The following is a 13,489-nucleotide window of genomic DNA, read 5'->3' as shown; positions in this document are numbered from 1 at the left end:
GTGCGTGGCACGTTGGTTGCCTGGTGGACCACATTTGAGTTGTTGGACTCGAAGTCTCCTCAAACGCCTTTATAGCGAATCTCTCGCACAATATACATACATACACCTGGCAGGAACAGGCAGGAACCCCCGCCAGTTTATGGCCACTGGAATAGCGAGGAAGATGCGTGATGCGTGGTACCTCACCACTGGCATAATACTACATACTATATCGAACATAACTTAAAACAAAAATATTCATTCAAGTTATACCTCAAAAATGACCACCGCAGGGGTCGAACCTGCAATCTCCTGATTACAACAGGCCTTGAAGAAATATTTTATCGTAGTCAGACGCGATGCCATTTCGCCAGGCGGCCATTATCGTTCGGAGTGACTTTTTAGGGATTGAGGAATTTCGAGTGACTGGTTTCGATTATATGAGAGGTATGTATATATGTGATTCTACGGTTCAGAAGTTCAATCGTTCAAAAGTTCAAAAGTTCAAAAGTTCAAAAGTTCGAAAGTTCAAAAACACCCTCGACAGGTACAGCAAGACAGAGATTGTTATTATGAATTGGTCCGGATATAACCCTACCTCCTTCCTCTCTCCCTCCCCTCTCTCTCCTCCTTCCCACCTTCCCTACCTCCTCTCACTCCTCCCTCTCCTCCTTCCCTACCCCCCTTTCTCTCCTCCTTCCCACCTTCTTAAGCACCCTACCTACACACCCATAACCTACATAACAACACACTTCTCATCCTCAGCTTTCGCACCCGATATCCCCATCTCTGCGAATGTTTGGGGGCCGGTGGGTCGAGGTGGGGATACCGCAGCCGCAGCTGCAGGGGGTGGTGCTCCTGTAGGGGTTCCTGTGGTATTGTTACCACTGTTACCACTGGAGGAATTGGGGTTGGAGGGGTTGGAGGGTTTACTGGAGGTGTTGTAGGGAGAGGAAGTGGAAACACCACCCGAAACGACGATCCCGCCACTTGGACCTCGTCTGGGAGGGGGTCTGCTACCAGGTCCACCGGGTCCGGTGGATGGAGACCGGGTATCACCTCTGTCGTTTCTATCACCTCTGTCGTTTCTATCACCTCTGTCACCCCTGTTGGACGGAGATCGACTATCACCCCTATCGCTGCGCGGAACGGATCCGGATCCGGGATCGACGAGTGTGTATCTGTTTGCTGTGGGGTAGGATTGGTTTCCAGAGGGTCCAGAGGGTCCTGGACGGAGAGTTGGGTTTTGAGTGGGGATGGGGTTTTGGTTTTGGGTGGAAGAAGAAGGGAGGGGAGGTTGGGTGTAGGGAGGTGGAATTTGGGATTGGGGTTGGGATTGGGGTTGATAAGAGTGAGGAGGTTGGGGATGTGCGGAAGGAGGACGAGAGATAGTGATACCGACTTGATTCGGAGGAAGAGTACTCGCCTCGGTGTGGTATCTTCCATGTGCCTGTTGTGGTTGTGGTTGTGGTTGTGGTTGATAACTCCCCAAAGTATTCTTCCGAATCAGATCAACCACTTGTCTAGAATCTCTTCTCCTCCCTTGTCCTTGAGTCTGTGGTTGAGGCTGCGGCTGCGGCTGCCCCGCCAAATACCCATCCCTAACCTTCTGCGCCTCACTCCTCTCCTTCGCCCTCGTCCGACTCCTCACGAGTTTACTCTCCGTGATCTCATCGTGCTCCACCCTTGAAAGAACCTGTGGCGCCGGCTGCGACAGCGCCGCCAACCTCTCCCCGGCGTCGGTGTTCCCGTGTCTCTGGGCAAGAGCGTACCACCGGAGTGCTTCGTCGAGGTCGATGGGACCCCCGATACCGACTTCGTGGTAGTACCCCATGGCGAATTCGGCAGAGGGGAGACCTTTGTGGGCGGCTTTGGAGGCGAAGATGAGGGCGAGTTGTTCGTCTTTGTCGAATCCACCAAGGGAGGTGGATGTGGAAGGGGGAGAGTTGTTTGGACCACTGATACGGGAACCGCAGAGGAACCATTTGGATAGAGCCATATCTGCTTCGGTTTCCCCTTGCTGGCTGGCCCGGGAGTACCACTCCACACTGAGGAGAGCGTCGAATTCGAATGGGGGTGTGGCGAACTCGTATGCGTGGCCGAGCTTGTATTGGGCCGGGGAGAAGTGGAGGTACGCGGAGGTGGTGAGGTGGGTGCGGGCTTCGAGGAGGAGACCCCTGGGTCCGAGGTGCATGAGTCCCGCGGGGAGGAGGTGCAGTTGAGCGAAGAGACCCGGATCGATTTGGGATTGGGTGAATTCACCGAGGAGGAGGAGAGCGTAGACGTATGCGGGTTGGGGGGTGTCGAGTGTAGACGCGAGTGCTGCACGGTGGAGGAGGGGGAGCGCGGTTGTGTGTGACACGGGGAGAGAGAGTTGGCCGAGGAGGTGCGCCATGCCGAGGCGGTAGAGACACCCTGCGACGCCGGCGCGGACACCGCGCTCGAAACACTCCCGCGCGTGTGTGGTGTCCCCGAACCCCTCGTAGTCGCGCCCGATGCGGAACCAGGCTTTGGGGTACCCTGCGCGTGCGGCGGATTCGAAGTCGCGGAATGCGCTGCGGGGGTTCTTGGGGGTGTATGAGGGGAAGGCACCGGAGGCGAGGAGGGAGGCGCGGTGGTAGATTGATTCGGCGATGTAGGGGTTGGAGGGGGAAGGTGGGAGGGAAGCGATTTGGAGGATGAAGGGGATGGCGATGTGGGCGAGGTCGAGGAGGGGTTTGTCGGTGATGAGGACTGGACCGGATATTGGTTCGCCTGGGGGTGTACCACTTGCTAGTGCGTGGGCACGTTCGATGAGGAAGAGGACGTCTCGGGACCAGGAGACTTTGAGTGCTGGATCGCTTGTGGGAGTTGGGGTAGAGGAGGAGAGACTGGGGATTGTGGGGAGTGGTGCGGTCAACGACGACGACGACGAGGAAGAAGAAGGTGGGTGGGTGATGTGTTGAGATATCGTTGGAGACGGTGAAACCATCCTTTGTGGATGTTGTTGTTGTTGTTGGCCGTACCCAGCATCGACAGGTCCTCCGTATCCACCGTATCCACCGTAGTAGCTTCTATGCGGGTTTGGGTTTGGTGTGGGATTGGGATACGGCAACGATCCTTGCGACGGTGGTTGAGGCGATGGGATGTTGAACCCACCAGGGTTGTAGTATCCAGGATTGTTGAATGCTGGCACAGGCGACGACACTCCACGGAGTGATTCGTCTAGATTACGTGCCATCTACCAATCAACGTCTAAGAAACAGAAACAACAGAGGCAAAAAGACAAGAAAACTCACGTTAGCTGGTATCTCAGGATCTACTTTTTGTGCTCGGGGTGCGACGAGTGGGTCTTCGAGGTGTGGAGCGCTGCCTCCGTCGGAGGTTGTTACTGTCGATGGCGGTGGCGATGAGAACGTTAACGTCGATCCTGTCAACGTCGAAGATACTGATGAAGATACTGATGAAGATGGTGGTAGTGCAGGTGGAGGAGGCACAAACGACGGAACCAATTCCTTGTTATTCAGCTGCAGCGAATCAAGCGATGGCAGCGATGGCAGTGATGGCTGTGATGGATGCAATGGATGCGATGGATGCGATGGATGCGAGGGCAGTGATGGCTGCGATGGCGGTGCCGGTGGTGGTGGTACAGGAAAAGAACTCATGGATTTCGGATTTGGGAAAAGCGGTGTGGGTGTCAATAATAGATAGATATCTGAATCGCGCCCGTGTTTCTTGTTACTGTTACCGTTGGATGTTACTATTGGATGTTACTGTTGGATGTTACTTGTGTTGTTAGATGGGTTAAACGTGTGTTATAACTAACCCGTAACAACAACGATACGGTTTTTTATGTATGTATATCCATTTTGGTATATCCTCTTTGATTGATTGATTGATATGTACATATATCTATTGATACGTGTGTGTTTATTTTAAGAATCAGCAGGGATTTATCCTGATTCATCCGATTCACTGGCAATCCCGAAAGCTGGGAACGTCGAGATGTCGCAACGCCATGTACTCATGTACTCAGAATCCAGATGTACTCATGCCATGGTCGATGGATACATTGACAGGCTTACAACCCATCGATTGGAAATCATTGCATTAGACTCTGTTGTACTCTGTCGTACTCCGTCCTCCTCCCGAGCGCTGACATACACAGTAAACATCGCACTAACATACAGCTTTCCGCAGGCCTTTCCGCTCTTAGCCTGCTCAGTTATAGTCATATTCAGCGCCGCGTTTGAACGTGTTTGAACGGTCCAGTTAGCGGTTTCTCTCTACCTCTCTCGGTGTCACTGTCAGTATCAGGGATCCCCTGATTCCGATTCCCTGGCTTACATATGCACATCGAATCTCCTGCAACTCTCCGTCTCATCTCACCTTCCGCTCCAACCTACACCCCAACCACCCCACACCCCACACCACACCCCAACACCCAACCCAACCACCACACCCCATATCTCCCCCTCACACCCATCCCAAACATATAGGCCGCCTGGCGAAATGGCATCGCGTCTGACTATGATGGCATGATATTCCCGTTAATGTTAATTGAGTAATCAGGAGATTGCAGGTTCGACCCCTGCGGTGGTCATTCGTTTCCTTCATCCAATATTTTGGGTTTTTTTTTTTTCTGTTTTTCTGTTTTTTTGGTGGGCGGGGAGAGAGAGGGAGAAGAGGGAGGGGAAGGGGAAGGGGGATGTTGGGATATTGGGCTGTTGGGTTGCTGGTTTGGTTGGGATTGGGATTGGATTGGGATTGGATTGGGACCGGGACCGGTTTTGGGTTGCTGGATTGGAACTGGAATTGGAATTCCAGAATTTGGGCTATTCACTCACCTCTTATTCCCCCTTCCTCCTCCTCCTCATAAAAGAAAAAAAACAATTAATCTAATTATAATATTTGTTGTTACTACATACATACTTTGATCAGAGGTGTGTTGTTTATCAAGACAAGTATCATAGGTTGGTTGTCAGATGTTGTTACTTATATTGGAATGGATTATCAGATGTTGACATTGACATTGACATTGATATTGATATTAATCCAATTTGTGAAAAAGATTTGAATTCACTGGTTGTCAAGTCCCACCTGACAAACCATACTTTCCCCACCCGTAACCCAACAAATATAAAGCAAAATTTCAAAGAACAATTGGCAATTCCCCTTGCCTTGGGTTAATCAATTAAATTTGTGTTTCCTGGTCAAAAAAAAAATTGATCATATTTCATACTAGATATTTTGTCTATTTTTTTGTATATGTTTTTGTTTGATTGATGTTTTATTTATCATGAGATAAAAATGATCTTTTGCATCAGGTGAAAATAATCTTTTGCACCAGCATTGCACACTTGTAAAATTTTAAATTTTTCCTTCACAAATCTAAATAACTGTCAAGACCATGCCTCGCCACCCTTATATATATATCCTGCTCCGGCGCTCGGTACTCCAAGATCTACCGTTTATTGTTCTTTCTTGCTACACATTCCCTTTCTACTTAGTCTCTACCCTGAAAGCACTATATGTATAGCCCCTAGTAGTGAGTCTGGCGCTCTGCTCTGTTACACTGATCCATAGGTATAAATACTCCTGTACCATACTGTAGTTCTTCAGTTTAATTATCATCTTAGATTGTCACTCTCTATTCTCTGAAGCCTTAAGGATCCTTCCCTTGAGTATTCACTACTCTGACCTCAGGACTTACAAGTTTTTTGGTCCGCTCCTTGTTGTCAGCATTATTGCCGTTGCCAACTTGGCTGCTTCTTGTGCCTCTCTTCTACTATCGTTCTCCAGGGACTAGCGGCGTAATGGCGGTGCTGTCAATAACTTCACCACTGTCCCATTCGACCCTCCGCACTTAGACACTGAACGGCCCTTGGCATGGCTTTCCGGTGTACATGATCTTAACAGAGTGTGCATTGCATCTCTAGACTTTTCCCTCATATCTCCCAAACTCCAGTCCATTACTGATCTGTGTGTTACCACTATTCTATGCACCATCCTTACAATCTTCACAATATGTATTACCTGTTACTCTAGTAGCCATATGACATATGTACCTGTCAGCCTCATGTACAATATATAGGCTGGGGACTCCTCTTTGAGTTTCCCAGCATGTTATTGTCAAATCTTACTTGGAAACTTATCCAACTTGGCTTGGTCCCTCTTACAAGTACTTGCTAACAGGGCCTGACACTTCTCATCCATTGTATATTTCCTCATTATCTGTTTCATCTGTTTCTTTCATCTCTGTCTCATCTCTTTGTTTCCCCTTTCTGGTCTCTTTCTTTCAATCCTTGTCTATGCCTCTCCTTTGAGTTACCATCCATCCTTCATCCCCTAATTAGGTTCCCTATTCTGCTTCATTGCTTCCTAAGCTCCCTAAAGAACCCCACTTGTATCAGCTACACTTCTCCTTCCATGTTTACTTAGGCCCAGTCCAGGTAAGACAAGAACAGGCCTTCTGTGCTGGGGTCTCACTCATCCCAAATGCTAGTTTTTGCTTGATAACAGATTTTTATGCTGATTAGAGCCTGGCACAACTATACCCTCCCTTGAAAATGTATTTAGGGTGGTAGAAACTTTGTATCGCCCCTGTAATAAATGTCTAGAATCTCATAAATAAGGTGTACAGGATGAAATTTTGGTCAGAGAGATTTGGTCATCCCAAATGGTGGTAGATGATCGTAAATAAGATTCGTGAGAATAAAAACAAAAAAGAGATTGGGGATTTGGGAAAAGAAAAAATAAAACCCAAGTTGTCTCACACCTTGGGCTATCTGATACACCGTTCGGGAATCGAACCCGAGCCGCTTGCTAAGCCAATCGAATGGAAGGCAAGCATGATAACCACTTCACCAACGGTGTTGTGTTCGAGGTTTTCAAACGTGTTATGCAACACGAACATCCGAAATAACTTTAGTTTTTTTGATACACGGTTGTGTTATGTATGTACATAAGTTACTTTGTGTTAGTTAGCCCTGTCTCTACAACCCATACATCCCTTGTTTGGTTGAGGAATCCAAAGACCCGTAGAAGAAGGTGGCGGGGATCAGGTTCAAGTAGGGTAGGTTTAGATTTAAACCGTTTAGGGACAGAAAGTGATTGTGAAAGCGATGTTTCCGGCGCCGCATGCGCGCACGGGGGAGTCGTCTCCGCACCCGGATTCGTCCTAGAGTAAGGGTAAGGAAAGAGAACAGGTAAGATGAGTCAAGACGGAAGAAGAGATAGGGATAGACACAAGGAGAGGGGGGAGGAGAATGACTTACACCTGGTGGGTACGCTTCTGTGCACTGTTGGGTTTTAAGGGGGAAAAGAAGGATTAGTAGTGTGAATCATCAGGAGCAAATAGGGACCGGAAGAGAGTGGTGTCAACGAGATAAGCAGGGCTGACAATGGACGAAGAAGAAGAAATGTGGAGGGAGGGGACGAGCAGAAGGGGGGAGGAAAGCAAGGAAGGGAGAGGAAAGGGAAAGGGGAACACTCACACCACAGTTCACGTTGGTGCAAGTAACGGTATCACAACCCGCGGCAGCGATTTCGATAGATTGGGTAAAGCCCTGGATGTTGGAGATGTCGTACGCTTGGGGGGTGTAGAAGTCGCCCGTGTCTATATCGAGGATATTTGAGAATTTTGTCAATGATTAGAGAGGGGAGGGGGAGGGGGGGGGGGAAGAACTTGAGCCCAAGGAAATCGTGTGTGTACGCACCCAAGTTGAATTCAGTGATCGTGCAATCTTCACCGCTGGCACCACAAGCGCCGTTTTGAGCGAAGATACGACCGACCCACTAAGGATTTTACGTTTTCACCATCGAGAGACAGTAAAGAAAGGTAATATTTAACGAGAAATTTAGGCAGTTTAGGATAGACCAACGCACGTCGACGGGGATGGAGATGGTCTCACTCGCTCCGGCTCCGAGGACACCTGGTTGAGCAGCGGCTGTTCCGGGAGGTGTTCGTTAATAAAGGAAACGAGGAGCAGCAGGGAAATGGATCTGGTTTACGAACTGTAATATCCAGCTCCGGAGCAGCCTAGAAAGATCATGGTGATTGAAAGGATTATATTGAGTTGTTATTTGGGGTTTGTAGGGACTGAATAATACGCACGAGGACTGTAACCACAGGCCGTGTTTGCTACAATGGGGGTGATGGACGATCCACAGTGGTTGACCAGGGTAAACTGTAGGGGTGCATGATGGGTTGAAGTGTAATGAGGAATAATTGACATTCGAGAGAAAACAGAGAATTCACCGCATGTTGGGCAGAAACCAAAGTCGAGGCAGAAGCGAGCGCAGAGAGGAGGAGAGACAACTTCATCATCGTGTAATAACTAGTAGATTCTTGAGTTAGACGAGGCTTTTATACTTGCAGTTGTCTCGAAGCAGGTCCCGAACAGAAGCTCTACTGAACCTCAAGGAATCCTTCAGACCATTTTATACATATCCCTCCAATTTCCTCTTCTAGGTCATGCAGTGGCAGACATGTTGAATTCCGAATTCGACCTTGCGAAACACCAGGAGAACCACCATATTCTGTCGAGTACAACGGAACAAAGCACACGGCTTCAATGGTATAACATTCAACGCACATGGTTCCCATGTCAGTTGGGTAGGCTCATCGTGAAATTCGTAATATACTTGGTATTCAGCTGTTATTCATGCCTATTCATGGTTATTCATAGTTACCCATGGTGGTGATGGCACAGGTAGCGAATTACTTACCGAGGTTGCATTGTAAATGATTAGATAAAATGATCAAAAATATACGGTCCATACCCGCCATGTCAAAAACCCCGGGAGGGATAGTGCACTAGGCTCGAGCAGCGAAAGGTCTTCATTTCAAAGACCTCAAGTGTATAGCATGGCTTCTTGACTCCGAGTCGAGTGGGCATGTGAGTTATGCAGTTGGTGACGGCGGCGGTGTTTTTGGGGGAGGAAGAATTGTTAGACTGATATTGAATGTTGGAGATGCCGGACTTGGGTAATGATGAACATGATTCGACGGAGTCGGGAGGGGCTAGTCGATGTGTAGTGGGTGTGGACAGCGAAGCATAATTTAGACTTGAAACTCGATGGAAAGAAGCTAGGGATCTGGAGTTTTTGTAAAGAAATGTGATCCTGTATACGAGAACACCACTGTAAAACTTACTGTAAATACAGAGTCTGTCGGAACTCGGAATGATGAGCACGATTCGACGGGGTCGGGACTTAGCCCATAAACTTGAAAAAGCAGGTGATAGTATGGAGTAAAGGAAACTAAACGAATGCCTGAACGAATGTGATCATGACTACAACAACCCTATACAAAGTCAGAGACAAATCGAATACCGTCAGATACCAACCATTCGACAGAAGAGGTAAGTGAAACGTGTCCTTTCAACGTTGGACGGCACTTTTTGGTTTTGAACATTCTTAGGCTAACTGTCATTGAATTCGGCCCATTAGTTATCACAGATGGGGTGCAACGAAGTCCGTACGCATAAAATGGTGGTCAGTCATAAGAATCCTAAAGGGGGTTGGCAGATAACTTTTTGTAAACATCGATACACCGGTTAGATATGTTGATACACATCGGGCAAAGATTACAGTAAATGGTCTACTTAGGGCTTCATTTTGATGTTGCTCACGATTAAGCTCTGAACCGAAGAGAATAAGGGTCAAAGATCAGCTTGGGAGGAAAAGTACATGCAACGGACCTTGTAGCTTTGAACATCCCCTCTGAATTTGCTGACGGTCTCATTGGCACATACCCACAGCTGGAAGAGAAACATTAGAGATACAATTAGTATCCCGGTGAAATTGGTTCTCACTTCTTGAGCGACGTTCGTGATGAACCTTTCGTCGTGCGATATGATGATCACACCTCCATTCCACGAGTTCAATGCCTCCATAAGAGCGTCCAGACCCTGTCGAACCCATAAGAAAGGCCAGAGAGTAACTTTGAAAAGAATGTACCTCAATATCCAAATGATTGGTAGGCTATGTTTGTAGACGGTTAGGTTCGAGAAGCATGAACATAGGAAATGACACACTTCGTCCAACAATAAGATATGTGGTCTTTGAAGGGAAAGAGCCGCGAAAGCGACACGAGATTTTTGACCTCCACTCAAAGTACCGATTAATTGAAGGCTGAAAAGTGACACCTCGGGTCAGGAATGTTCGCCCACTTATGAAGACGGACTAACCCTGTCATACCGCTGATCTGGAAGTTTCCTAAATGTTGACGGTACTCTTGCTCGGTCTTTCCCGGAAATTTGGAGGCCAGAAATTGAACGGGTGTCATTGTCGGTGTGAGAGAATCAACGTGGTGTTGGGCAAAGTATCCTCTGAATTGGTCAAAGTGAGCTTAAAGAATCCTGAACAAGTCAACGCAAACTCACACTCGTAGTCGACCATTCCGATTCACTTGCCCGCCCAATGGATTTAGCTCCCCTGTTAGTATCTTGACTCTGTTATAGTTCGGTAAGTCAACAGTCAACAGTCAGCAGAAACGACGAACAGTGTAGATTTTCCAGAACCGTTAGCTCCGACAATAGCTATTCTCGAGTCCAATCCGACATCAAAACTGACACCATTCAAAATGATTTTTTCAGGGGTATAACCGAACGTTACTTCGGACATCTGCAATAAGGGAGGGGATATTTTTTCCGTTTCCGGGAATCTAATTCATTCATCAACAATTGAGCAAGGATAGGAAGAAGGGTGTCTGTACGCACTTGAAATTCTCTGTTTCATCCTCTTCAGGTGGTTCAAGGTCAGGTAGCTACATCCTCAAGCATCAATGATGGTTCTACGACCTTCCGTCATACATAGTTGGGGCACACCTTTTCCAAAATCTTGATTTTCGATTGAGCCTGGGCAGCTGTGGAGAGAATTAATATGCTAATTATTTTCAAGATATCGGTTTGATTTACCGCGATTAGCATTGTATCTCCATCTATCGATAAACGCTTGCAAATGCTTGCGGTAATCCATCTGAGCGTCGTACTCTTTGCGTAGGTTTCGATCCCGCTCTGACTTAGTAGAATAGAATTGCGTGAAGTTTCTGGAACGGAATCGATCTCCAGTCAACTTCGAGTTGATCGAGCCGCTTACCCTTTGTAATAGTCCAATCTGCCCGAATGCTGATGAACGATATCCGTTGCAACTGCATCACTGAGTGGCTTAGCTACTTGAACAGACGTTTCGTAGAAGCTTTGCACTCACAGAAAAGCTCGATCGTGAGATCTATCTCGGAAAGACAGCGTTGAATTCGGATTTAGAGTTGAATTTTGCTCTCAAGACTTACACAACTAGAAGAGTTCCCGCCCAGGTTTGAAGATAATCCTCTAACCAGGCAAGGGCGTTCAGATCGACTAATTGGAACATCGATGAGTTGATCAACAAACGGTAGAGTTTACTTGAACGCACTGTGATTTGAAGGTTCATCGAGTAATAAGAGGGCTGGCTGTATTTCGAGGATTAATCGATGACTGACGTTGAGACACGTAAAAGGCAGGCCCACCTTGACAAACAACGCACGCGCCAGAGCTAAACGCATTCTTCATGTTCCTTCAGTAATCGCCTCGTAATAACAATGCTACACTCACCGCCAACCACCACTGAACGATTTTGTCGGTCGCCTCTGATCCGCTTCGTCAAATCCCAGGCCTTCAACCGATTAGCAACAGATTTTTTTGACAAAGACAACATAAGAGACCCGTACCGGCAAGTAAAGCTGCAGCTCTGGCTGGTCCGCTCTCCGCGTCCATTTCTGAAAGACGTGCATGAACTTCAGCCAGCCGTGAAGATGCCTCTTCTCTTGCATCCTCGAACCGTTTGTCATCGCCCTCGCCCTCAAGTTCGGTTAGCTTCGCGTTAAGTAAGGCCTCCTCTCTCAGCAAGTGATCACGCCAAACATCAGCCTTCAATACCGAGTCAATAGCGATTGTATCGTCTCCAATAATCTAATAGCAACTGTTAATTGCATCTGATATTTGGACTAGAGCACACACCTCCTGTTCAACGAAAAGAATCGTAATGTGAGCTGGAATTGGGACCTCTCTCATCGCGATGTGGCGCAAGAGTGTCGATTTACCGACACCTACCACATTTTCAGTCTCGGAGTAGTCATAGATGTCAACGGGAAACATACCGTTCCGACCAATAAGACCATATCGCCTTCCATGGGCGAGCGTCAAAGTTGCACCAGATCTTTGTGAAGATGTTCATGATATGTTATCATCAGCTAAAGGACAAACGCACAGAATACGATTTGAACCGAAGCTGACGTCAATTGAGGGAAGGTGTATGTCTTTGCTCTTGTTCCTCGAGTTGGCTGCCTCTAACGGATTGATCTGAGTTTTACCATCAGATACGGAGAGAAATGATGAGTACGATGATGCTTACTTTCATAAACATTTCCTCGTAAGTTTGCTACACGTCGTGCTAGTTTGTTAGCGACTTCTACAAACTGCAGTGAGCGCAACTGACCTGTTTCCGGTGAGCATCTAGCAGTTTGGATCCCTCGTAGAGGTCCCTCCGCGAACGTTTCTCTATCTTGGCCTATGGCAAACATGAATATTATTTCGCCCATCGGAAGATCATTCGCCTCGCCTTCAATTTTGCTTCCTGTTTCTCCAATTTCTTCACATCTACTTTGGATGCTCTGTGTAATTTTTCCATGTTTGAGTGTTCGATATTGCATTGGTTTCGTATATTACTCACTTTCCCTTATTGATTGACTCCAAATCAACTCCCTCTCCCAGTGCTATCGTACTTGATATTTGGGTTTTGCTCATATCCATCACTTTATCCAATTTTTGAAGCAGTTTGGGACCAGTTTTGCGTTTCTGCCGGGCAATAAGCATGTCTTCAAGCAGGTCCCCCAGTCGATTCATGAGCTTCTCCAGCTCCGCATTTTGACCCCCAGCTAATGACTCCAGCATCTCACGAGCAACTTGCAAAACATCCTCTTCTTCGCCAGCATCATCGACCAAATAGCCAGATAAATACTGGACAATTACTTCTTCGGTGCCAGGGAAGGAGTTTCTGATTTCCTCTGCGATATCTTCGGAGGACATGACAAATGAGTCAAGACCAGGCCTGAGGTCAAGACTAGATCAAGAATCACAAATTAGCGCCTGGCATCATGTAGCGCCCAAGGTGACGCGCGCTCGCTCCCGCTCCTCCCCCTTCGCAGCTTGCCAATGAGGATCAAATACCTTGATGAAGGTGTTCGCCTGGTTTCCTCTAAGACGGTATGATGTCTTTTAATAGGGTATCCTCCAAAATTCGAAATTTATATAACTTGCCATCTTCTGCATAAATAGGAGTTCTATCTACTCAAAGGGCCGGTATAATCAGCCACGCGCAATTGCAAATGACAGCCTGTGTCGACAGAGGATATGTACGCATGATCATTGGTATCCAGCACTTATCGTTACTCGATTATTCAATTGGTCGACTTCGAGAATCACCGGGAAAACGGAAAAGGCTTCTCGGCTGAGTTTTCGATGTGTGCAGGTCTCCAAGGACTTTGATT

At 47.5% G+C, this 13,489-nt stretch overlaps 3 protein-coding genes and 3 non-coding genes across 6 annotated transcripts; 1 reads left to right on the top strand and 5 right to left on the bottom strand.

The window, feature by feature from the left end:
• Nucleotides 1–260: 260 nt before the first annotated feature.
• C8R40DRAFT_t10 lies at nucleotides 261–359 on the bottom strand. The gene has a single exon. It is a non-coding gene; the product is annotated as a tRNA-Arg (tRNA).
• A 106-nt stretch (nucleotides 360–465) lies between these two features.
• C8R40DRAFT_1077649 (uncharacterized protein) lies at nucleotides 466–3,786 on the bottom strand. The gene is made up of 2 exons (XM_046226993.1): nucleotides 3,258–3,786; nucleotides 466–3,199 (listed from the first exon to the last, which is right to left on the bottom strand). Exons 1-2 carry the CDS (start codon nucleotides 3,621–3,623, stop codon nucleotides 716–718), a joined length of 2,850 nt encoding a protein of 949 aa, XP_046092449.1. The 5' UTR covers nucleotides 3,624–3,786; the 3' UTR covers nucleotides 466–715.
• Nucleotides 3,787–4,456: 670 nt separating this feature from the next.
• C8R40DRAFT_t17 lies at nucleotides 4,457–4,561 on the top strand. The gene has a single exon. It is a non-coding gene; the product is annotated as a tRNA-His (tRNA).
• A 2,189-nt stretch (nucleotides 4,562–6,750) lies between these two features.
• C8R40DRAFT_t9 lies at nucleotides 6,751–6,834 on the bottom strand. The gene has a single exon. It is a non-coding gene; the product is annotated as a tRNA-Gly (tRNA).
• A 220-nt stretch (nucleotides 6,835–7,054) lies between these two features.
• Nucleotides 7,055–8,287, bottom strand: C8R40DRAFT_1065040 (uncharacterized protein; the record flags this gene model as incomplete). Its single annotated transcript, XM_046225609.1, has 8 exons — nucleotides 7,055–7,138; nucleotides 7,236–7,259; nucleotides 7,455–7,576; nucleotides 7,677–7,755; nucleotides 7,846–7,907; nucleotides 7,976–7,999; nucleotides 8,075–8,147; nucleotides 8,219–8,287. 8 exons carry the CDS (start codon nucleotides 8,285–8,287, stop codon nucleotides 7,055–7,057), a joined length of 537 nt encoding a protein of 178 aa, XP_046092448.1.
• A 952-nt stretch (nucleotides 8,288–9,239) lies between these two features.
• Nucleotides 9,240–13,089, bottom strand: C8R40DRAFT_1077640 (P-loop containing nucleoside triphosphate hydrolase protein). Its single transcript, XM_046226992.1, has 26 exons — nucleotides 12,673–13,089; nucleotides 12,562–12,613; nucleotides 12,439–12,510; nucleotides 12,355–12,381; nucleotides 12,211–12,302; nucleotides 12,101–12,159; nucleotides 11,961–12,049; nucleotides 11,672–11,912; nucleotides 11,556–11,616; nucleotides 11,471–11,507; nucleotides 11,377–11,413; nucleotides 11,255–11,321; nucleotides 11,173–11,193; nucleotides 11,062–11,121; nucleotides 10,881–11,011; nucleotides 10,791–10,828; nucleotides 10,683–10,729; nucleotides 10,466–10,627; nucleotides 10,347–10,415; nucleotides 10,152–10,292; nucleotides 9,999–10,095; nucleotides 9,922–9,945; nucleotides 9,777–9,872; nucleotides 9,663–9,722; nucleotides 9,384–9,602; nucleotides 9,240–9,324 (listed from the first exon to the last, which is right to left on the bottom strand). The coding sequence occupies exons 1-25, from the start codon at nucleotides 13,026–13,028 to the stop codon at nucleotides 9,567–9,569; spliced, it is 2,172 nt and encodes a 723-aa protein (XP_046092447.1). The 5' UTR covers nucleotides 13,029–13,089; the 3' UTR covers nucleotides 9,240–9,324; nucleotides 9,384–9,566.
• Nucleotides 13,090–13,489: the final 400 nt, after the last annotated feature.

The sequence above is a fragment of the Lentinula edodes genome, assembly GCF_021015755.1.
Source record: "Lentinula edodes strain Le(Bin) 0899 ss11 chromosome Unknown C8R40scaffold_1, whole genome shotgun sequence".
Classification (NCBI taxonomy): domain Eukaryota; kingdom Fungi; phylum Basidiomycota; class Agaricomycetes; order Agaricales; family Omphalotaceae; genus Lentinula; species Lentinula edodes.
The sequence above is the reverse complement of the archived record's forward strand: the minus strand, read 5'-3'. Positions and strand labels throughout refer to the sequence as shown.

Bases quoted from the DNA above. Each gene is read 5' to 3' on its own strand.
- C8R40DRAFT_1077649 (XM_046226993.1), bottom strand. From the start codon at position 3,623: ATGAGTTCTTTTCCTGTACCACCACCACCGGCACCGCCATCGCAGCCA. The intron at 3,200-3,257 runs GTGAGTTTTCTT...GTTGATTGGTAG, and splicing joins ATCCTGAGATACCAGCTAAC to ATGGCACGTAATCTAGACGA.
- C8R40DRAFT_1077640 (XM_046226992.1), bottom strand. From the start codon at position 13,028: ATGTCCTCCGAAGATATCGCAGAGGAAATCAGAAACTCCTTCCCTGGC. The intron at 12,160-12,210 runs GTGCGTTTGTCC...ATCTTCACAAAG, and splicing joins TTCGGTTCAAATCGTATTCT to ATCTGGTGCAACTTTGACGC. The intron at 10,730-10,790 runs GTGTGCCCCAAC...TTGAGGATGTAG, and splicing joins AAATCAAGATTTTGGAAAAG to CTACCTGACCTTGAACCACC.